Source organism: Cydia strobilella, chromosome 1, assembly GCF_947568885.1.
Source record: "Cydia strobilella chromosome 1, ilCydStro3.1, whole genome shotgun sequence".
NCBI classification, from domain to species: Eukaryota; Metazoa; Arthropoda; class Insecta; order Lepidoptera; family Tortricidae; genus Cydia; species Cydia strobilella.
The window spans coordinates 10,260,535-10,286,071 of record NC_086041.1 but is presented as its reverse complement, the minus strand read 5'-3'; the positions used below and the strand labels follow the sequence as shown (position 1 = coordinate 10,286,071).

Below are 25,537 nucleotides of genomic sequence, written 5' to 3'. Positions count from 1 at the left end.
TCGATTAAATAAAGAGGCTGGCATTAATACTTACTAATTGAAGATAATTTGAGTAAAAAAGGTCATGTTTTTATTCGCGTAACCGGCAGAAAATAGACATTGTACGGACTGCCAACATGAAGAAATTGCATCATGGTGAACGGAAATGGCAGAAAGACGTTTCTATTAAAGATGTATTTATTTTCCAATTAGAAAGGAGAAGCTAACTAGCAAGAAGAATATACAGAGATAAAAATAAAATTTACTGAAGCATTTGTCTGTATTTATCAATTATGATACTTATTATTTTTATATTAAGTGATACTATTGAGTAATAGTACCTTAGAGTTACCAACATAATCGCAAGAATAGACTAGGCTAGACACCTAGGAAAGGCCCGAAGTCAGCGACAGGTGTTGCCACTTCAGGAAGACTACCCAAGAAGTCGGCGGAAATACATGGATCATCGGGACTATCAAGATAACTAAAGAAAAGGAAAAAATTTAGTTACTAAGTGGATTCGACTTTGAAAAGTTATGCGATAATTAATTACCAATTAGACGGTTAGGTAGTTACGTTGTAGCAAACTATACCTAGTGATAAAGAGGTAATATATTTAAGTTTATGAATTTAAGATAAATTGATTGTTTAATATTTTTAAAAGATTAGCACATTCAAAAGGAGTATGATAAGAAGGTAAAAAAGAATCATAATGACTAATTGGTATCTTATAAGAAATATACGCGTAGTAAATGAGAGTTTGTATACTCTTTATTTGCTTCGTGTATCATATTATACCTTTTATCTGGTTCCAAGAAATAGAGTCTATCATCATTTACAAGGAATTAGCTTGGAAAACGTGAGAATTTTCAACAAGAGTTCGAGATTCGTTCCGTATTTGATAAAAATTTAGGGAGAAGTTGAGTCGACTTTGGCAACATTGACTGCTGAACCTTACACTTTACTCACTTCGCCATTTTAAATTGTTGGTGGCCGGTCCTGATACAGTCGCAAGCTTCCCCAAGAAGGCTCAAAATTTAAAGGTAATTATTGAGAATATTGTAATAAAAGGGGCTTCGACAACGGGGCAAGCGTGTATATATGTAGGATCTTCAAAAATGTGTACATTTACGTTCATAGGTACAGGGAATTCGCCGCCGCCAACCATACCGGACAAGACAACCTCGGATTTGACAAAAACCCCTGATTATACAAAGTTACTCGGATTAGACTATCTCGGTAAGTTTTTAAACATTTTCTTTGTAGTGATAGTACCTTATTCTAAAATATAGGTACAGGATCATCATTTACACCGGCGTGGTCGAGGACAACCATGCGGTGGCCATGATTATTTTAAGGTTAAAACAAAGAAAAGTATTAAATTTAATGAAGTTTCTTTCGTTATTGTGTGAATTACGGGTCTATTTCATCCTTTTATTGAATTGTTTTAACTTTCTAGAAATTTACGAGATGAAATAAGCTTATACGGTATGGTAATAAAGTTCAGTCGTAGAAACTTCTAGAACATGGCGGATCTTAATATTTTCACAAGTTACAGGACCTTTTAGAACATTCTCACGGGTTCTAAGATAGATAGTTCGGTATTTTTCCATTTCATTATACTCTTATTGGAAATTCAAAATACAGTTAACTTCCCTTCTAATTGATCTTATGAGTTCATAAGTAAAGTTTTATTTGAGGTTATTTTGAATAATCACAGATATGGAAAGATTTAGTACCTGTCATTTGAACTAAAATTACTTGAGGGAATTTATACCCAATTTATTTTACATAAATTAGCTACGAAAGGCCAGGTTATGTTATATTATATCATTCATAACAATTGTGCTGTGTATAGATATAAGCTGACACTTTCTTTGCAGGTATTATAATTATAATTATGTGTTCCTGGATTTATTGAATAAGTGTTTCTTTCAAGTGTTCAAATACCAATAAATAATCAAACAAGTGAAGCAAATAAAATAATAATAATTATTTCAAGAGTTCAAGTGGTAGCTAACGTTAACGGTAGATTTTGTATTGTGGTAACAGTGTACAAACGTCATCGTCACTTACTGATTTTAACAAGGCCTCAGGTTTGGCCTGGTGGAACCTATAAATGATATAAAAGAAAGATAGGTCGCCGAGCACATTCATATGTCAGTATGTATGTTATGTTGTTAATCACTTTTATTTTGTCTTCTTTCATGGTAATTTTGAAGGAAACTTTTATTCGATTAAGTCAATGATTTTAATTAGATAAAGTAAATTGGATTCAACTTTATCTCTTTAAGTTTCAAATTTGAAAGGCTTGTAAGGGTCTTTAGTTGAACCTTGATTTCAATATTTGATTTTATTAAAATAAATAATGAATGAAATTACTAAAAAATTAATAAAACTAAATTATTATAAAATAAAATTATTGAGTTAATATCATTAAAATTTTAGATTAAAGGAATTTAGGTTATATAGGTTTGTCTCTGTACTTTACAGGCTTAGACAAGACTAAAGCCTAAACAAAACATCAAAATGGACGACATTCTTTTAAGAAGGCTTAGGCTCATTAACGATAAACTCACTACGGACTTAGAAATAATTCCTGATATAGTAAATTCAGAAAACTTAATGCAGGCTCAAATTGCATACAGTAAATTGGAAGCGTCTCTGAAAAGGCTTGGCAGCGACCTGATAGAATATTTCCGACTAGCTTCGACTCCCGCGTCCGATGAAATCTGCTTAATAAGTGAAGTACAACTTCAAGCCGAGGAGACTTTAGCGGAGCTTAAGGTGAAGATCGACCAAGTGACTTCGACGAACAAACCTTCCGAGAAACTAACAGAACCGAACTCCTCGTGCCGACTTCCTAAACTTCAACTGCCGGTGTACAGCGGGGACGTACTAGCCTGGTGTGAATTCTGGGACGTCTTCAGAAGCAACATCGATTCAAGGAACCTGCCTGAAGTGGACAAGCTATCATATCTTAAGACTTCAGTGGCAGGAGATGCCAAGAAAGCCATTGACGGACTGTCAACTACTAATGCCAACTATGATATCGCAGTTTCGATATTGAAAGAGCGGTTTGGCAAGACGTCTCATTTAATAGATGCACACTATGCTGCACTATATAAGGTTAAGATGGCAAAAGGCTCCGCTGAAGATTGCAGGAAGACATTCAACGAAATTGAGAAGCATCTTAAAATTTTAGAGTCGTTAGGTGAAGATATTAACCACAATCATCTACGATTCATGCTATTGGAGAAATTTCCTTCGGAACTAGTATACGAAATAAAACTAAAAGTTAATGATGAATCTATACAGGAACTCAGAGGCCAGTTAGATAGAATTATCACCGCTAAGGAGGATTCAGAAAGGATCTCGGGCAGGAAACGCCCTCATGAAACGGAAGATAGTACCGTTGGAACTCTTCATATAAACGCAAAACGTGCGAAATACGCAAACCAACCCCAACCACAACACAGTAACCAGAAGAAACAAAACCAACAAGGAGGCTTTGATAGAAGATCGGTGCAGATCAAGAAGTTTATTGGTTTTAAGAAACAGAATAAAGGGAACAGACCGAACCAAACTCAAACTTCAAATAAAGGTCAATCCGAACCTCAGCCAGGCCCCTCTGGAGAGAAGAAAGAATGGGTATGCGTCTTTTGCAAAGGGAATCACTTTAATGACAAATGCACTGAAGCTACTACCTTGGTAGAAAGAAAGAAACGACTAGGAAAACGATGCTTCCTATGTTTTAAGTTAAATCACTTTATGAAAGATTGCAAGATCGGTCGTAAGTGTACCGTTTGCCACGGTGAAGTACTGCATAACCGAGCTTTATGTCCTTTAAATTTTCAGAAGGAAGGCCCGGTGAAGAAACAGTTGTGACTGTCCTAGAAGAGGGTATTACAACGCTCCAAACAGCAATAGTTTATGCAAACCCCTTAGATGATAAAAATAAACAATATAAATATAGACTTCTTTTAGATCCCGGTTCTCAACGCTCCTATGTCACGTTTCAAACGGCCAAAGAATTGAAGCTTCCCGTCGAAGAAGAAAGTCATTTAGTAGTGTTCACCTTTGGTGATGATCCTCCTAAAGAAATACACAGCCCTATAGTTACTCTACAGTTGCTGTCAAGAACAAATAAGAAGATAGTTATACGGGTTAACTGCGTAGAACGTATTTCAAGAGGGTACATACCTAATGTCAAGATGAAGGACTTACCGGAGACATATGTACTAGCGGATGACGGTTCGTTAAGCGGACCAGTACAGATTCTGGTCGGAAACGAGTACTATTGTAACATAACCTATGAGAAGAAAGTACAATTGGACAGTAACCTGTTTCTGATCGACTCTGCCCTTGGTTGGATAATAAGTGGTAGAACAGAATCACAACTTAGTGACGAACCGTACGTAGTGACTTACACTCAGACTTGCATTGAAACGAAGCTTCATCAACCAGACCCACCTCTTTGTGATGCTGACATAAAGAGCCTTTGGGAACTAGAATGTATAGGTATCAGTGATTCCCCAAGAGCAACTAGAGAAGAAGAAGCGATCAAGTATTTCAACGATACTACAGTTAACCTAAATAATCGTTACACGGTAAGCTGGCCTTGGATAACTTATCCACCTGACTTACCTAACAATTTTGGAATGGCCTTTGGTCGCTTATCAAGCTTATTGAAGCGTATGGATCAAGACACGTTACTAGCGTATAGCGATACTTTTAAACAACAATTAGATAAAGGTATAATAGAAATAGTACCTACTTCAAGAATGTCAATGGGTAACCTCGTGCATTACTTACCTTTCTACGGAGTACATCATCGAGGGAAACCTATGAGGATAGTTTATGATGCTAGCTCTAAGAGTAGCAAGGATACGAAAAGTCTGAACGAATGTTTGTACAGAGGACCACTCATGTTAGAAGACCTCACTGGCTTACTTATAAAATTTAGAACCCATCAAATAGGTTTAACCTCAGATATTGAGAAAGCTTTTTTACAGATGGCGTTGCATGAAAAGGATCGTGATGTTACCAGATTCTTGTGGCTCAAAGATACCTCTAAACCGGTATCTCAGGACAACCTACTATACCTTAGATTTTGTAGAGTACCATTCGGCGTCATTTCTTCACCGTTTTTACTTAATGCAACTATCAAACACCACCTGTCCAAAGCGGAAGACCAACAAGTCAAACAGAAAAGCGAATGACATATATGTAGATAACTTTGTATCGGGTTCCAACACTACGGATGAAGCGATGGAGCTCTACAGAAACCTAAAAGGGTCTTTTCAAGATATTTCAATGTCACTCAGGGATTGGAGTTCGAATTCTAAGGAATTCATGAAGAAGGTTTCTGATACATATAAAAAAGATAAAGTAAAGGTACTTGGGTTAGAATGGGACATCAAAAGGGATACTCTTCAGTTGAAGCCTAACTTGCAAGAGGAAGCGGTAACAAAAAGAGGAGTACTGAAGACTATCGCATCAATCTACGATCCATGTGGTTATGCTGCACCCTATACCCTAGCGTCTAAACTTTTTCTACAAAGACTTTGGAAGGCTGGAGTATTATGGGACTCACCGTTATCAAGCGAACTAACGAAAGAATGGAACATAATCCGACAGAATTTGAAAGCCATTGGAGAAGTGTCGGTGGACAGATGCTACATAAAGACACCAATGGAAAGGAACTACCAACTACACTGTTTCACAGATGCCTCTCTACAGGCTTATGCAGCATCAGTTTTTTTAGTTTGCGGTTCAAAGAGAAGTTTCATTATGGGAAAATCCCGTCTGATACCGGTAAAAGACCAGGAGAGTCTCAAGATACCCCGTCTGGAACTTTTAGGAGTACTGATTGGCAGTAGGCTAATAAAGTTCGTTCTTAAGTTTCTTCAGCAGAAGATAGTAAGGCAAGTCTTGTGGACCGACAGCCAGATTGTTGTAGAATGGTGCAAATCTGATAAACTGTTGCCACCCTTCGTTGCCAGGCGGGTAGAAGAGATCAGAAAGAATAAAGATCTGGAGATCAGATACCTTTCAACAGACCTGAATCCAGCAGACGTAGGCACCAGACCCACCTGTTCGAGAGAGGACAGAGAGAAATGGCTGACTGGTCCACAATTTATAGTAGAAGATCCTAAGACGTGGCCAACTACAACTAGCAGTGGACCAACCAGTTCTCTCTTGATTGGGGAGGGTCTTGGAATCCAAGAAGAAGAACCGATGGAAACAGTTGATCCAGACATACCCGATGTTAGTCTGATGGAAACGAGACATAGTGCAACCGCAAAAGAAGTAACCGCACAAGAAAATGATCAGACGTCAGATGATAAGTTTCTAAGGTTGAAAGAAATTCAAGCTGAATACTTTCCTCTAGAGGTAGAAGGAAAAGTAACTAGTTTAAGTTTGAATTTAGGCGTATTTAAAGACATAGATGACTTACTAAGATGTAAAGGTCGTATGAAACATGCAGACTGGTCATTTGATAAACGCTACCCTATACTTATACCGAAAAATTCAGACTTCACCAACGAAACTATAATGAAGATTCATCGAGAAAATATGCATGTTGGCGTGAGTCACACGTTAAGCAAGATAAGGGAAACTTACTGGATACCACAAGGAAGAAGCAAAGTTCAAAATATTTTGAGGAAATGTCCTGAATGTAAGAAACATGACGGAGGGCCATATAAACTACCGGAAACTCCTGCTTTACCGAAAGAGAGGGTTAATTATAGTTCTCCATTTACATACGTTGGCACAGACTACCTGGGACCACTTCTAGTTAACAATGGGAATGGCAGTTGCAAAAGGTGGATTAGCCTCTACACATGTTTAGCTGTAAGAGCCATTCATCTAGAAGTTGTAAAGGACCTAACGGCGGAAGAAGGTTTAATGGCCTTACGTAGAATGATCTCAACAAGAGGAGTACCTTCCTTGATAACGTCTGATAACGCGGCTCACTATAAGTTACTCTCAGAGATTCTTCAGATCCCATACTGCTTAGATAAGGAGATAAGATGGAAATTTATACCACAGTTAGCACCATGGCATGGAGGTTTCTACGAAAGATTGGTCGGTTTAGTTAAGAACTGTATGAAGAAAACTTTACAGAAACATCTATTGAACGACAGCCAGCTCGTTACAGCGGTAAAAGAAATTGAAGCAGTTCTGAACACAAGACCATTAACATACGTGGATTCAGAGCCTGATCATGTACTAAAACCATCAGACTTCCTTACCATGGGAAAGTGTATTACTATGGAAACGTCGAATAAAGATCCTACGTCACAAGGGACGGTGACTAAAGATAACCTAATTAAAGGTTGGAAGAAAGCACAGATAATTCTACGAGAGTTTAAAGAGATGTTTGAGAACAGGTACCTCCTAAATTTGAGAGAAAGATATTCCCACCACCCTAAAGAACCTAGGGTGACTTCAAAGTTAGAACCGAAGATAGGTCAAATCGTGCAGATTAAAGGTGACACGAGGAATAGGATCAACTGGAAAGTTGGGAAAATAGTATCTTTAAGGGAAAGCGCCGATGGATTATGTAGGGTTGCCACGGTACGAGTAGGAGATACCGAATACACAAGATCTATCACGCATCTCTACCCTTTAGAGATCGAAGAGGGAGAAGAACACTGTAAACAAACATCACCTTATAACGAAAACGCAGAAGAACCTCTGCAGCTTCCTGACCTTCCACCTCCATCTTGCGGGAACGTTGACGTCCAAGACGTTGCTGAGTCTCCTTCTGAACAAAGATTCACTCCAGTAACAGCTAGAGATGATCCAGAAGAAGAAGTTCTACCCTATGCCTCGCCAGTAGAGGAAAGGAGTTCCTTCAAACAAGTAGTAGAGTCTACATCTAGTAAGTTAAACGAGCCTAAGCCTAAGTCTATGTCCGAACCAGAACCACTCGCAGTCGTCGACCCCGAGTATTACGACCACACTGATCCCGAGCTACACCACTTGGAGGAAATTGCGCCAGAAGGACAAGAAGACGAATCAAGACCTAAAAGAGCCGCAGCTCTTCGGGCCCTTGAAAAGATTAAAGAATGGACCAGCAATCTAGTCGCTGTGCTTCTGCCTGAGGCGGGGAGTGTCGCGACAGACGCGAATTTATAACGCCCAAGACGAATTTCCTTGCGGCAACACCTAACAGCGCCCTCTAGGTGGAATTGTGGTAAGTTAATCCGATGTGAAGGTTAAAGCAGTAAAAGACAATATGGCGCGTGTGAATGAGCAAGGCGCGCGAGTTCTCGAAAGTGATATAAAGTGAGGAAGTCTACAGCTGTCCAGAATCATCTAAAGCTAAGTATTTTATCTGCTTAGTGGCTCGCAGTGGTGGTATGGTTTCTCTATACGATTATCTCCTTATTTGTTTCGGCTTGCCACGGTCTCCGCCGTGGAAGCAATAAGTTTGTGTGAGTACAACTTGCTACGGTCTCCGCCGTGGAAGTTGTGTGGAGCCCATCTTAGGTAAGGCGGACTAGGTAATTTATAGATTATGTAGGAGAGGGGTGGCTTCGGCTGCTGACGTCTCCTTTATCAATATGTAAGAGTGACCACAACGGTGGCCGACTCTAGGAGTTCTGTGGCCTTGGCTGCTAGGTTCTCCTTTATCCTGTGCAGGAGTGCAGAGATAACTACGGTCGCTTGGTATTCCATTATCAGCACGTATTATGCATGTACTGAGCACACACTTTGCGAAGGGCGGCTACATTGGTAGCTGATATATCCTACATCCGGCCGGGTAAGATGTGGCTCGCTAGTAAAGATGTTATATTTATGTGTGGGGTTAATTGTTAGGAGAATACCATGTTCATAGAGCAATTTCACCCACAGATCTCGGTGCGATAATACAGCCGCCATAAATTAAGCGAAGCAGAGACTGAGGCTCCTCTGACCCTGGAGTAGAGCAGAGGTCCAGAGAGAGCGAGGATGAAGAAACCTTCATAGTATATGAAGGTATGTATGCTAAGCATTCTATAACTTTTACACCCATAGTAAAATTATATTTGTTGCCGCCTTTCCCCTTTTTACGGTCTCATTTATATACCGTAGGCGGCTAGGGGAGAGGCGGCCACACGTGTATCATACAATGTTTTACTATGCATTGTGCGAGTAAATAAAAAAACATATCATGGCAAATAAGTTTAAAGGTGACTGTCCGTTTCCAACCGCAGCTGCACTGCTGCTCCGACACTACTGCGGCGGCCCAAACGCGTCGGTGTTATTGTCAATTTCCATAGTAAAATGAATGACGATATCGACTGCACGTAATATGGTGATTTTAACGTTTTCCCGACCGCAGCTGCACTACTGCTCCGACACGTCGGTGTTATTGTCAATTTCCATAGTAAAATGAATGACGAGACCGACTGCACGTAGCATGGCCATTTTTGCGTATTTGGTGTATTATTGCAACTGCGGCTGCAAACCGCACGTCAAATCTGTCACCTGCACTGAATTGTCTTTGATCACAGATATTAGTAGTTTTAAGCAAAGAGGATATAACCACTACGTTCTAAGGAGTTATTACACCCACGGATAAACAACCCCGATGGTACCGTCGCCATATATCGCAGATATATCGGGGCGGCCAAGGAGCTCACAGATATCTGAACACGCCTTTATTGTCAAGGCGCTAGAGTGCATGTTCAGATATATTTAGCACCTCGGTCGCTCCGACATATCTGATGGCGACTGTAGTACTACTGTAAACTTTTTTGCTAATCTATATTGAGCCATACGAGTATCACAGAGCCAGTTAGGAAACTAGAATGATAGGTCCGAAAAAGAGAGTGTCAAATTCGGAAGTTAACTATAGTCTGGCAAACCCTTCGAGCAACACCGGCTTCCGACACGTCGGAAGGGAGGAGCCCAAGCGATATCTTACCGTACAAATCGTTCTGCCATTTTTTGCGGGGGAAAACGTGCACACAGTCGCACTTCTCACTCACTACTTGCAAAATCCAATCTCTAATTAGGATTGTTAATTTTTTTTTAATGTTCTATTTCGAAAACCATTTCGAGATATTAGGTTTTTAAACAGTTTCCGACATTTGCTGCGATATAATAATCGAGGATTGAAGATATTTCAACAAACCTTTGACCTTCTCGCGAGGCTGAATATAATAATGTCATCGTATAGTAAAAGTTATCGAACCATAGTAAATAAATCCGTCACTCACGTAATTGTCAAAGATGTCATTGTCATCGATTGTCATAATAAAAAAATTCAGTTAAACCGCTAGTTTCTTACGATTTGATTTATAATTTTTAATACCTTAACAGTAGATTTTGATTGCTTAATATATCAAAAACCTTGTTTCCACTTGTGGGAATGATTTACAAAAATTATAGTCCGCGAAGACCTACGTGAAAGACGGTGTTGTCGTGAAGTAAATGTGGAATGGAATACTTCAAGTGTTACACACAATATTGCTGTGAGGATCACGTCGATGTAAGTATAAAATTAATATTATTTTACTACGAATATTTAAAAGTCCATTTTGGTGGCGGGTCACTATTACCTATTTATTTTCTGTGATGATGTGGCCAGAATATCTAAAGACAAACCGTTTAACACAGCTTGTCCGCTACTAGCTCCGTTTTACTGATTTGAAGTTAAATTCAACAAACAGACATACATATATGTAACTTATAACCATCTTGCAAGCAATAAATCATATACATACAAAAATACATAGTTATATTCAAAATACAACATGAAACTGAAAAGATAATTTCTAATTTCCAGGTACCTACAAGTTGCAGTTCAAGGCTCAAGCTGCTGATATCACGATCATGGCGGACAAAACTAAAGTTAATAAAGAGTTGTGAAAAATAAAACATGTCTTATTTTTTACTTTTTTATTAATTTACGAAAAACCTGTTTCCCAAAAAAGTGTATACATTATATGTTCAACATGTTCTGCACGTAAGGTTGACATTGAGGGCTTTGTTTAGTAGCATTCAGTTGAAGTTGATTTAGGTTCTACTCTTGTTGATCCAGAAAATAATTGTATAGTTTATTATTAAATCTATGCCCACGCCCAGGCACTATTCTTGCTATAACTTTACATTCTCCGCCTTCTCTAGAAATTTGTACATTATATACATCCAATAAAACTAAGGTATATAACTTAAGGCAGATTTGTGGAATCAGCTTTCACAAATTTAGCGTATTTTGAGATTATTGATTTAGGGATTCAAATAATACGACGATATTATTTATAGATTCATTAAATAAACTGTTCTTTTATTTTTTCGTAGTTTTGCGAGGATAGCTATAAGCTCGACAGGGCACGAGCGATAGAGAGGCAAATAGAATACCGAATATCCGGCAAAGTGGCCAAATACCGAATAGTTGCCGAATATTCCTGGCAACTGTAATTGTATTGTAATATATCATATTATATAATGTCGTTTATGGTGACAATTTCTCATTTTGTCATTGCAAAGCCATTCCTGAGCTAAATAAAAGAAGCAATCATTTATTTTTATTACAAGGGGCAAAGATGTCATTTAATACCTCATGGTAACATATTGATATCCAAACATACGAAACGATACAAAATTGAACCACGAGAGAAGCGAATGGTTTAAAATTTAGAATATTGACAGTTGCGGAGGTCTCAAGGCATGAGGGTTAAACAAACTGTGTTACAGTGCAACACGTAATTCTTCACACCAACACGAGGAAACCATTTATTATTCAAATTAATTTATTAAAAGTTCTTTCTATCGGCCAAGGCGAGGGAAATATCTTTCTTCATAAAGGATTTCTTGTCTCGCCCGTCAAGTTTTATATGGATGCACGGTCATATCATAAAGAGTGCCGTGCCGCCCATGGACACCTGCAACACAAGAGGGATTTTAATTTGTGTTTCAGTTTCAAATAGGAAACTTGACAATATGAAGTGTAAATTGCGCAATTACTTATAGCTCTTACAAATAATTTTATTTATCGCATCGGATTGTTGTGTGCGGTGGTCACCTGGTGGTCACGCATTTAGGCAAGAGGATGGGGAAGAAAATTTCACAATGTGAACTTACCTTAATGTTAAGAATAATTTTTTCTCTGCATTAATTTTATTTGAGTAATTTGATTGTATTTCGTCAATTATTAAGTCTCGTTCAATGTTGAATTGCTTTTCATTTAATCGGCAATATTATCTGAATAAAGGATCACCATTAAATATCAGATTTTTTATTAATATTGCGTAGCTGCCTTTGTCGGACTCTGACTATTGTAGAAAGGCAAACTGGTCTTCTTTTTCATGTAGCATATAGCATTATCGTCACTCGCTTCTTCACGTAAAAAATACAAAAGTAAATTAGTATTTTATTTGTACGTATGACATTATATGACTTGATATTGACAAGCCATCAACGAACGCTGTCGCGACTGCACGCCGCAACAGCCGCAGTCGTGCTGCTACAGTAGTGCGGCACCGCGTAACGTCGCAACTGCAGTGCAGCGGCAGTTACAATTGGACAGTCACCTTAATTATCAAAAAATTGAAAACAAAAAGCACTAGTGTAGTGTAGTAGTAGTCAATTTTTTTTTACAGTACATATGGTGCTACTTTTCCGCACTAGTGCTTTTTGTTTTCAATTTTTTTTACAGTACATATGGTGCTACTTTCTCGCACTAGTGCGGAAAAGAGCACTTTTTCGCACTAGTGCGAGAAAGTAGCACCATATGTACTGTAAAAAAAATTGAAAACAAAAAGCACTAGTGCGGAAAAGTAGTACTTTCCGCATGATATGGCTCCGTAGGAAACGCACTTTTCGAGCACATGCATTGTAAATAGTATTTTAATATTGTCTTAATTCGGTTACCGCGATAGCTCATGAAATAAAACTATTAAAAACGGATTATATCACGTATATTGAATTTATAATACATCCCGACGTTTCGAACCCTTTACAGCGTTCGTGGTCAACGGGTGACTGAGGAAAAACTACAAAGTAGTTATAAATTCAATATACGCGATATGATCCGTTTTCATAGTTTTATTTCATAAATAGTATTTTGACTAAAGAACTTTATAACAGGGGGTCGAACGGAACACATGGAGGCATCACGACACGACTTGCGATTTGCTGAGTCACCCGTCTCTCACGGAGCCTGGGAAGCTGTGAATCATCCCGGAACATGTTTCTACTTGAACGATGACACAAATAACTTCATTTCGTCATCAGTTGAACCAATAGTTTACTGGATAAAGGTTAAGACACTCTTAGATTGAGCGTATGTACTTACATTTCATTGAATAAATACATAGATAAGTACAAGAGATATGCAAATGGACTTAGTTTCAGATTACAAATAATGTGAAGTAAAATTGGTATATAAGGAATTCCGACTAAGCTCTAAAGTACGAGAACAAATAATATCTTTTTTGACTGATGAGTTATTATTATTAATTATCTATGTTTATTACATTTGCAATAAATTATCTTTATTGTATGTACATACATCTATAATTACATAATTAAACACTTACTAAATTTCTCTTCTATTAACACTTACTTGTCCAGTAGTAATAGGTAAAATTAGCAGTTAATAGAGAAATTGAGCGCGTGTCACTTGTCGCTAAGAGCCCGTGCGACCCCCGACCCGCGCGGCCGCTTTCCAAAGAAGATGGCTACTCGGGCTCACTAGTTAGTGTGGCATTCCAGCGCGGTGCCATTCGGCACGGACTCGACGGTAAGCTAGGAACTCTTGGATAACCCCAGCTAACCCAACAAGGACGTGTAGTGGTGTGTGATTACACGCGTAAAAAAATTGAAGGTTGACTTCTCATATTTACTTCAAAACTTGCTTAAAATTTTATCCATTTCCTGGGGTCCGTTTAGAGGTAAAATGGTATAAGATCAGTAAGAGCTAGTGCGTTCGTGGGATGGGGTTAGAGTCCTTTCAACTTGCACGCTCTTTTCTTAGTGAGGAAAGGGAAAGTGGGGTCACGGTGGAAGGACTCTTCTAACCCAAAGACAGTAAAAGCTCATTAGCATAAAGTGAAATAGGTAGTTAATAGAAACTTGTCTGAACATCCCATTTGGAATTCTGGTGGGTTAGCGATGAAAACATCTCTTTAATTTTCTATCAGCTTTATAGCTAGAATAATGTCAATATTTTGCGCCATATATTATACAACTTAAATAATGACTATAAGAGGGTCCTATCGCTATCCTATTTTTTTCCCTGGAAAACTGGGTAGTCTTATCCATCGATTGTAACTTCACGTCAGTAAGTGAATAGCTATAATGATTCGTCCCACCCGGAGCACTGGGTCGCAAGCGCAAGCCTCAGAGGTCGCACATACACACACACACACACATAAAACGGCACACACGGCCAATGCTGATCTTAACATTGAGACAGGATGTGCTGTGTTTACGCTACATGTATTGGTATTGAAGTGTTTAATAACTGGGGGCTTGGTAAGGAAAAGCTGATGGTATCCGTTATGAAGTTTATACTCTTTGAATGCATATCTGTATAAAATTAGGTGTTAATAAACAATTAGTTTATTGGTTTGTTTCAATGATCGATCGCATCAGCATTCTATGTACAGTTTGGCGCTAAAGATACAAATATACATATGTATGTAGCTAAATGATAAATGATAAATATGTAGTTGATCAAGCTGATGTGGAAGAACGTATTTTTGGAATTTAGTTATTTATCAGACTTAGGGCCACTTGCAACATCCCGTTAACCCTGGGTTAGTGGGATGGTGCAAGTGGCGCTTAGGAAATGTATAGCACCTAATAGAGAAGTGTAAAATGAAGCCAAGAAAAAATATTCAACGATCGATATCCATTAAAATAAATCAAAGCAGCCAAGTAAGCTCACTGTAGGCAGGAAGATAAATCTTACGTAGATGTCTAGACACGTATTTGCCAAATCAACACTTGACTCGTAGCTGTACCTATGTAAATGTTGACCCTCCATATAAATTTGAGTCCGGTATAGATAATGAAGTAATTGCATGCAAATTTAGTACCTTATTTGGAGTAGGATCTAACTAGAGCGCCAGCGGCTCTCAAATGGCAAAGGATGACCCCGATACATTACTTTAATGTGCTTACACTGCAGGATGTAGGTAAATAAATAGATAAATATGAAATGAAGACTGTATTACCAACCTATGGTTTCTTTTTTATATTTGTTTTGCAATTACCCATCGGGCTTTAAAAAAAGGCAATGTAGAGTCAAAATAACTCGGCAATGTTGTATGTATAAGCAAGCAAGTCAACATTTATTAACTTGTTAACTAACTTTCTTTAGGCCCTTTTTCTATTGTCTACATATCCTAACTTCAATCTGAGATTGTGTATATTATATGTATATCACACGGCAGGGTTCCTATTAGGAGTAAGGTAGATAACTAGATAGTACAGGCTTGATCGCAAATACACCGATAAAATTTAAATTTCGTGGCCAGGTCTTAATATTGATCATTTCATAATGTGGCAATCATTTCATAAAATGATCAGTTGGCCACATCATGAAGAGTCAAACCTAACCTAACCATGTCATCAAGTGAGCAATTCTAAGATGCCATTTCATCTTATGATTAAAATTTATGATCTGGCCACGATATAAACTTCAGAACTATCACGAGGTTATCAGTTACTCAGTAGGTACTACAAACTAGCGGTAGGTACAGTCAAATAATTTAATTTCCGAACCATTTTGTACCTTGTCACAGTGACAATAGTATGAGGTCTCTAGCGACTTTCATATTGATTGTCACTGTGACAAGGTACAAAATAGTTCGGAAATTAAATTCTTTCACTGAACAGTCACCTGCAATAATATGTTACCCTTCGAAGGCCGCAAAAATATGTGACACGCTCTTATGGTCTTATGGCTCTACAAATAAGATAGTGTCAGGTATTTTTGCGGCCTCTGTTGTGTAATTTTATTGCAGGTGACTGTACAGATTATTGGTGTAACTGTTGAAACATTATTTTGTTTTAAATGATTCCGGCTTAAAAATCGAACATTCCTCAAGTCCATTTCTGTAATTGGTCCATGTAACAGCTTTGTTTCGTGATAATAGTTTTCAAAAACGGAACTCGCTCAAATCTTAATAGCTATTTATGCAACAAGTGCGGAAAGTGTATGATTTCCGACGAGTGGAATTTTATTCACGAGCGAGCAAAGCGAGCGAATGTATAAAGGAATACGAGTCGGAAATCATCTTTATGCACGTGTATCATACAATGTTTTACTATGCATTGTGCGAGTAAAAAAAAAAAACATATAATGGCAAATAAGTTTAATTATTAAAAAAATTAAAACAAAAAGCACTAGTGCGGAAAAGTGCTCTTTTCCGCACTAGTGCGAGAAAGTAGCACCATATATACTGTAAAAAAATGCAAAGCAAAAAGCACTAGTGCGGAAAAGTAGTACTTTCCGCATGATATGGCTTCGTAGGAAACGCACTTTTCGAGCACATGCATTGTAAACATTGTACCTATACAATTTTAACCATTATTTCCTTAGATATACGTTCTAAAACGTACAATATTACTTGCAATCTGACTTACATACGCCCTTTTTGGTCCGACCAAGTCAGACATGTAGCGCACGCGCCATCGCTAGCACGCATGCGCGAATAATGCTACTAATTGGACTTAAAGAACGGCCGATTCGACAGGGACAAACCGAGGAGAAATTCGACCGACCACACAGATTGAAACACTCTTTTTAAGTCGTTTAAAAAAAAGAGATTATGTTCGTAATAATTACTCGGTTTTGTTATGTAAAACGGGACTTAATCGCGTGTATCAAACGAAACTTGACAATAATCTCAGACGTTCGGAGCGACTAGCGAGACATTGCTGCACTTCTGAGTCTTGAAGAAAAACCGCCCAAAATTTAACATCAACCAGATGTTGTTAAGCGCGAGATTTTGGAACTACCCTCACTTGGTCTTTTTTATGAACTTGATCGTCTTCGGGCTGTCACACTGTAGACTCACAACACGCATAACGCAAATATTCGTTGGCACCTGCACTTACTATAATGACTGGACTCTAGCGAATCTAATCCTAGAACCATTATTTGCGTTAATTCGAAAATTAGTGCGTTGTGAAAACATTGTATGATAAAATTCTGTGTGTCTGATTTATAGTCATAGTCATAGTCATATCATATTGCATACATGTGTTTACATTAGGTCTTATTTATATCTTAGGTATATGGGTTTATGGGTATGGGGTGGGTTTGGGTTATGATATATTTTCGAGTTATGAGGTGCGTCACCTAGGAGCAGCCTTTTATTAGACGTGCGACAAATACTAAATAACTCTTTATGGCTACAATGTATTGGAGGGAATCCAACTAATCGCTTTTCAGATTTCAGGTCATTTATTCATAAATATAACATATTTATATATCACATAAATAGGTACACAGTTCATAATTAATTAAGAGTCCCTGGCAAGCTCGGTTCTCCATACAGACGTAGTTAGTGTATATAGTTACTCTCATTTTAAAACGACTCGATAGATTGCTGTGAAACTTTGTACGTACAATAAGATAAGGTATATCTAGGTCTGTAATTAGTTTATGTAGCTTCAGATACCATAGTAAATACAGAGAATTTAAGTTTTTCATACAAAACTTGTTTTTGCTGTATTTCGTTTGTTTTATAAACTGGAGCTATATAAACCAATTACAGGCCTAAAAAAAATTAAAATTTAAACTGTTTATTTCTATAAAAAGCACATATAATATTAAACTTAACTACTAATCTTAAATTAAAAAGATTTTTTGAGTTAAGGAGTCTTATCTTATATTCAATATTTATACATATAATATTTTCTAGGTACATAGGTCATATATTAAATTAAGCGATTTCGGTAGACTGGCCTCTTATTTTAATTAAGTATTTTTTAATAATATTTCTTGCTTGTTTACTCGTTCGTCCTTCTATAAGTGTTAATAATTCCTCTGAAAATCTATTCAAATCTATTACCTAGATATACCCCATGTCAATGTATTTATAGGTATATGCAGTTTCGTTACAATCCAACAAGTAGTTTTAAAATGAGAACGAAACTCCGTTTGTATGGGAAGGTGAAATTCGGCCGACTTAGGTTAAAGTTATTTTTAAAATAATTAATAAAATAAACAGTCGTAGGAGGTTGTAAATAATAAATACCTTTATCGCTAATGTTGAAGGGAATGATCGTTTAAGTGCTCATTGAGTGACAATTAATAGTTCACCTGTTTTCCAACTGCGACACTTGGCTTAGCATTCATTATTAAAAAAATGTGACAGATTTCGATTAAGTAATTAAAAGCACCTGTTTAGATAAACATGTAAATGTATAAACATAACACATAACAGACTTTTATTTTTCTAATTAAAACCTTAATGCTATATACTAAAATAATTATTTCCCCTATACTCTCAGATTATTACATTGCATTGAGCTGTTTTAACTTAACTATAACTTTAGTCTAATTTTAATTTTAATTTATTACCTTCTTTACCTACATAATTAACGAGTATTATATTGGTTTGTATACCCTTAACTTGCTGCTGGAAGTGCGGGGTCTTCTGTCACAAGTATTGATATACTTACTTAGGACTCTTAGGAGGTTCCAACCCTTTCTCAATTTGTAACCAATAAACGATTTTTCATTTTGTTTTTCATTATAAACATTCATACCTAATTCTATCTGTCTTGATCTTATTCAACGACTGAAAGTAAACTTGTAATAAAATATGCGAGTGACTCGTATTGTTGAAGGTATTTGTCTACGGGCAGGTTTCAACAACTCGACAGCTAGCGGTACTCCAGTAATTTTTACTACGATTTTTTATTTATTTTATTTTATTTATTTAGATCTATATTAATGTCGGATAGGATAATTTTCCATGCATCCGTCTTTTTGTATCGTATAAAATAAATTTAATAAAGCCTTTTCTATAATCCAGAATTAAAGATATAAAGTTATTGTTCGATATTATACAGAAATAACAGAATGGCAGTCTAGCTAGCCGGCATTGTTCATAAACATATTGTTAAACAAATATGACAGTTTTGTTTTGGCTTTTCTGAAAAATTGCAATTAAAGTTGGGATACATCCTCAATCGCTATGATGTGTCAAACAAAACGTAATTTTATTTATTTAATTCTAAAGTGAAAATACTTTGCTTAGTTGTACCACTTGCACCTATAGATATAAAAAAGGCAACTTATTATGAGTTACCTATTTACTTGTTGTTGTCCAGTTACAGGTAATTAAATTGTAATACTAGTAAGCATTCCTATCCTTTAGAATATTCTCCGATATCTTCAAGATAAGCTATGAATAATCGCTTGCATTCCGAATTATGCAGTTTACTTTGAAAAAGAATATATCGCCAAGCAGATGCTAGCATACAAAGTATGCTGTACTATGCAATACGCATGTTTTGAGTCTTACATTTTTATTTCAATATTAGCGCTAGAATATATCAATGTGTAGATGAATATGAATGGCTGGCCACACACGAACTGAGCAATTAGCACAGCAAGCGCGAGTTTGTTTGTTTTGCGTTTAGCAAACTAAATGTCAACCGTTACGTGTTACCTTACGCATGCCACAGTCCTTACTATTTTGGCACAAAGTTCAAATTCGTCTGACAAGTGGAAAAGGTTTAATATAACAATTATACAGATCTAAGGCTTAAAAGGTAATATTCAATTAAACAATACACATGTTAAATGTTTTTAATGTATCCTGCATGATAACGAGCAGATGATATTTAGTTGCACTAGAAATAGGTGACTAATATAGTGTGTTTCTTCATTTCTTCATTTTATTTATTTCTTTAACAATAATACATTGTGTTAGAAAACTTACGATATAATTACATACATGCTTTACTTGGTACGGGTACAGTAGGTACAAAAAAATAATATCATGTAGGTAAAAAAGGCTATTCTTGTGTACAACATTGTAAGGTGCGTTGGGGTAATTAATGGGTAAGGTAAATAATGGGTTTTTCATGAGGGGTAAGACATAAAATCATCCGTATGCCGAAGCATTACGGACGACTTTTCATCCTACCCCTCATGAAAAACCCATTCGATCTTACCCCGACGCACCTTATAGTTCTAAGCAACACGCCAGACAGATATAAAATTCACTCTTTGTTGTGATATAGGTACCTATACTATGTATATCATACAATACTATTTCACTTAGAATAAATTTTAAAGTGAAAAAATTACTGCCTTGGGTGAGACTTGAACTCACGGCCTCTGGCTCGATACTCCATCGCCCTGCCAACTGAGCCACCAAGACCTCATCCATAGTCAGCAAATCTTCCCACTGCTTGCTATCATCGTTCGCAGACGTTTCTACTTGTTAAAAATGAATTTAGAATATTATTTCAGTTTCTTCGTGTTATTTCCGACAATGTAGGAGACAATATAGTATACCATACACTCACGAGCAATGATAATAGACCACTTTGCCTGGAATTTTTTGTCAATAGAAATACATAATACATGTACATAATGCATGTACACACATTTCAATGACTTCTGTGCATTATGTTCAAAAAATCAATACATAAACAAGTAGGTAGGTAGAAGACATCGGTCGACGGATTGCTACTCTGAATCTGAAATAGGCCTGGGCCGGACACGTACATCGTATAGTGATGGGAGGTGGACCAAGATAGCATGGAGGCCTCGTTCTAAAATACGGGATCATAGACCTCCAACCAGATGGGAGGACGATAATAAAGATAGCAGGCCCTCTCTGGAGGAGAGAAGCAGCAAATTGGAAGAAAATTGGATAGGCGTAGGTATGCCTAACCGTGGGCACATAGTAACTAGCTACAGTAGAAAGAAAAAGAGAATCAATACTTATGAAATTTGCCTACTGGACTACAAAATTAAGCATATTCAGTATAAGTATGTAGATACCTACATCCTTTGCGTAATTACGTTGAAAGCAAATACTTCGCGCTTTCCCGAGCGTATATATTTGCTAGCATATAAATTTAACTGAGAATGCGAGGCTATCGAAAATCCGTTCCGAGCCGTTCCAATCGCCGTATTGCATCGAACATAATAGATTAGCTACATATAGTATGCGGTGTTCAGCTCATTCGGACACGCTAATATGTTACTGGACACAAAGCACTAGCTATCTGAGACCTGAATCTCAAAAGATTCAAATATAGTTTCACAATATCTGGGAAACTAGCTGGCTAAGGTTCGCAATCGGAGCGTACACCAACACACGTTGTGAGCTTGCTAAAGTTATAGGTTCCCCAAAATCACCTGTTGTCAGTATCGCCACCTGTTCGCTACAATCACATCTGACCCCATCGGCCAATGGAAAGTGAACCTTCAGACGTACCGTTTATAATATAAAATTGGACTTAAATTTTCTGTTTTTATTTTTTGAAAGATGCCGCGAGGTACCTAAGTATAGGTGTACAGACGAAAAAAGCTTTCCTTTAAAAAATTAATAAGTTAGAATTTAAAATTTAATTTGAATTCATAAATATCGAAGTTATAGATATTAAATATGTATTTTGTGGGTATTAGAGGGTTGAATAGGTAAACAAAAATACTTAAATTCAAACGTATTAAGACTATGAAGTATCTAACATGAAGTGGTAACGAGAATTGCGAGCTGTAAGATTTACAGAAAAAAGGAGTTCCTCGCGGAAAAACTGCCAGTAAAAACGAATGTTTAATATTCTTTGTCTCCATGACCATTCGTTCGTGAAGCAGAAGTTTGTTAGCTATGACAAAACCTAGCTAGCTCCGTATAAGGAGGGGGGGGGGCGCTTTCTTCCTACGACTGGTTGCGCATCCTTACCTTTAACCGCTTTCGCTCACATCTTGGATTTCTTCTCTAGATATGTTTCAATTCATTACAATTACTAATAAGTAACTGCTAAAAACATTTCTTAACATATTCTTTTGTTTAGGTTTTTTACAAACAAAAATTGAACTAGCACATACGTTGCGGCATTTCGTATAAGTCTATTATTTTTCGCACCTAATGCAGAATGCAGATCAACGGTCTAGTGTTAAAAAACTTAGTACAGTGTTTAAAACAGTAGGGTGCCTGCTAAAGTTATTGACCACTACATAGTAATTGGCCACTCCTAATAAATCAGAAAGAAACAAGCGAAAAGGAAGTCTTATTGTTAAGAGTGGCCAATTACCATGTAGTGGCACACTGTAGCAGTCACCCTAGGTAAAGATACCATGACAACATTGACAACAAATATGAAGTTAAAAAGCAAACAACCAATTAGTTACGATAAGTTGTCATACAGTAAATACCTACTTTTGGTACGAAAAATAAAATTAACATAAGATAATATCTTTAAATAAAAAAAGTCTGAATATGCCGTAATCATCATCTGTGCATGGTAATTAAGACATACCTTTTCCTATATTATTACTTTGACTATTACTACATTTAAAGTACATTATAAATAATTATCTTACAAAACTTGTCTTAATTGTTGTAACGTATATCGTCGTCGGTGTATCTGATTTTAAATAAAATAAGAAATAATAATAACCGAAAAAGAAATCATATCAACTTGGATAGCAGTTAAACAATTCAAATATCATAACATAATACAGTTTTAAATTAATAAAAGTTTAGTAAGTTTAGTTTAAGAAGTGGTTCATATACACCTTGAATCGATATTTCAAGTCAATCATTACCTAATTAAGTATCAACTTGGATAGCAGTTAAACAATTCAAATGTCATAACATAATACAGTTTTAAATTAATAAAAGTTTAGTAAGTTTAGTTTAAGAAGTGGTTCATATACACCTTGAATCGATATTTCAAGTCAATCATTACCTAATTAAGTTAAGTAAGTCAGTAAAAGCTTAAAAGCTTATTTCATAACGTTTTATCCATTAGCAAACTGTCTAAACTTATCAACTGATTAAGCTACGCTACTTGCGAAATAAATAAAAAATCATAGACATCTTCAACAAATAAATCACTTAAGTAAATTAACTTTGAAATTCGCGTCGACAATATTGCCTCATCGGAAGACATATATAATAAAAATGTTCATAATATTGCATAAGAGTTAGCTATGATATAGCATTGATCACTTCCACCTTGTGTTTCTCGCGGTGTTGTATTAACCAAATGTTGTATTAACCAGCCTTATTTTAATGCAATAGAATAACTTTTCAAACTCTATAACAAAGCTAGATAATACGTTTCTAAAGTTGTCTTAAATTTTTCATATACTGCGTACAAACTTATTGATTCAGTCAGCCAAACGCTGCTTTAAAATCGATGCGTACAAACCGTACAAATAAAAAAAGGGAAGCAGTAAGTAATAAAAACAGAGGCAGCCTTTGGCGGTTGACTTGGTGCTAAAGCTATCTTGGTAAGGCAATTAATTTCTAAGCATTGAGGAGTAATCATCATTAATTTCTTGGTTTTCTATGACACCCACATTCAACCACGATTTTGCTGCACCAATCCGATATGTCACAATATAAAAAAGTATTATCTTTGGCAGCATAGGAAAGTACAGTCGCTTCAAGACGAAACATATATTATGTATGATACAATCACTTGATTTTAGTGTTTGTGAAATGTATGTATTCGGTGCATTTAGTAGCTGATGTTATCCTAACTACCTATTTATTTTTTGTGCATTTGACCTAATTTGTATCAATGTATGGCTTATAGGACATCTGTCTTATCGGTAATATATTTAATAGGAAACGACGAGTACCTAAACGTCGCGTCTGTCTGTAGGTACAGTGGGTCTAATAAACATATTTACCTCCTTGCAATTTCGAAAAAAAAAAATGACTGCCTCTATTACCATGCTTCGATTTTACACTTTCGACCGTAATTTTTATTTATTTTTTGGATGCCTTGATTTTTTACAATAATCTTAATATCCAACGTTTCCTTGATAAGATAAGGTACAGAAAGGGGATCCAGGTCTACACAGCCGTCCACTATCTTCTTAAGTGCTCATGATCTTCGTTGTGCGACTGTACGCAGCATCCGTCGGCTCGAACAAAGCGCTAATTAGCGGCTTGGACGTTAATCACTCCCGGACGGACGGACGGACCACGGACACGCATAAACCATGCCGATAGATCGCTAAATTCGCCACGAAAGAGAAACTGCACTCTTGCTCCTTTTTTACTATGCTTCCAATCCAATGTATAAAATTAAGTTTGCGTTAAGTTGATGCGTGCTTGAAAAAAAGCGGCTACATTTAGCGCACCTGAATTCGCATTCTCATATCACACAAGTGTCTTTGATATATGAAGCAAAATGAAATTTTAGCAAATAAAGTTTTTTAGAGGGCACGTTAGTATGTTGTGAAATGGGTATACTGGTATTTGAAGATGCCAGTAAGGCAATCATTACACGCGAGGTTATTCACAAATGTTATTACTACTATTACTATTTATGTATATGGATTTGGATGATAACTATAAAGTAATTTACTTTATTTAGGACTTAAAAACCTAACGAGTAAAATATTTATTTAATTTGCACACTACATTAAAAATAAAATACAGAATTTGAGAAAATCTTAAAACACGTAAAAAATCCGCAACGCAGGCTTCGTCAGTTGGCTACAAATGCAAATCAGCAACATGCTTCGTCCCAAAAATACCAATGATGATATCCGCAACAGGCTTCATTTTTTTTTTTAATAAAGTAAAGTAAAGTAATCATTAATAACTGACTGATTACTGGGTCGGTGGCTGAGAGAGAGGGGAGCGATCCCCGAACTGGGTCTTGGCTTGTCCAACAAGTCTCCATGGCCATACAACGCGGCAACGCTGCGAGTGTGATGGGTACTTTTGGACCAGGCATGCCACAGAACGGGTCTTAGGTTAGTTAAATAGTTTTAAGTTTGGTTGTAGTTTTTTTTTGTAGTAATATGTACTAATTTGTAAGAGGCTGTTTGAGATGGTTTTTGCTATTATTAATGATAATTATAGAATAGTATGTTTGGAATTGGAATAGTATTGTAATGTAATTATGATGACAGAATAAACTTTGTTAAATCGGATAAAAAAATATATATCTAAGATACAATATATTATAATCATTAATAACTTATGTCATCTATCAGGAAATATGGATATACTTTTATGTTTATAGTTGTCAATAAATAATAAACTACAAACTAGCAGACTCACTTAAGTCAAGATTCAAGAAATCATATACATGCGTATAATGATTTTTTATCAATCAAAATATTTTTTTATTGTTCACAAAACATACGGAATAGATTTTTATATAACCCTCCTCCGACAATCGGGTAATTTGCCGTCAACTTTAAATATAAGACTTCAACGCGTTTAATAGAAAATATCGCATTACCTTCTTGCAGAGAATTAGCATCTAATATAAAAATTAGAAACGTATTTTTCAATAAGTTATGACTTAGTTTTTTTTAAAGAAATAACATTGTTCTCGATGACCGAAAATTAAGGGATTGCCCGAGGAAAGTGTTGGA

General features: G+C 36.5%; 2 protein-coding genes across 2 annotated transcripts; both read left to right on the top strand.

Moving 5' to 3' along the window:
- The first annotated feature begins 2,508 nt into the window (after window positions 1–2,508).
- LOC134748341 (uncharacterized) lies at window positions 2,509–3,867 on the top strand. The gene is made up of 2 exons (XM_063683114.1): window positions 2,509–3,630; window positions 3,838–3,867. Exons 1-2 carry the CDS (start codon window positions 2,509–2,511, stop codon window positions 3,865–3,867), a joined length of 1,152 nt encoding a protein of 383 aa, XP_063539184.1.
- A 1,738-nt stretch (window positions 3,868–5,605) lies between these two features.
- On the top strand, window positions 5,606–8,886 carry LOC134740867 (uncharacterized). The gene is made up of 2 exons (XM_063673523.1): window positions 5,606–8,185; window positions 8,848–8,886. Exon 1 carries the CDS (start codon window positions 5,674–5,676, stop codon window positions 8,125–8,127), a length of 2,454 nt encoding a protein of 817 aa, XP_063529593.1. The 5' UTR covers window positions 5,606–5,673; the 3' UTR covers window positions 8,128–8,185; window positions 8,848–8,886.
- Window positions 8,887–25,537: the final 16,651 nt, after the last annotated feature.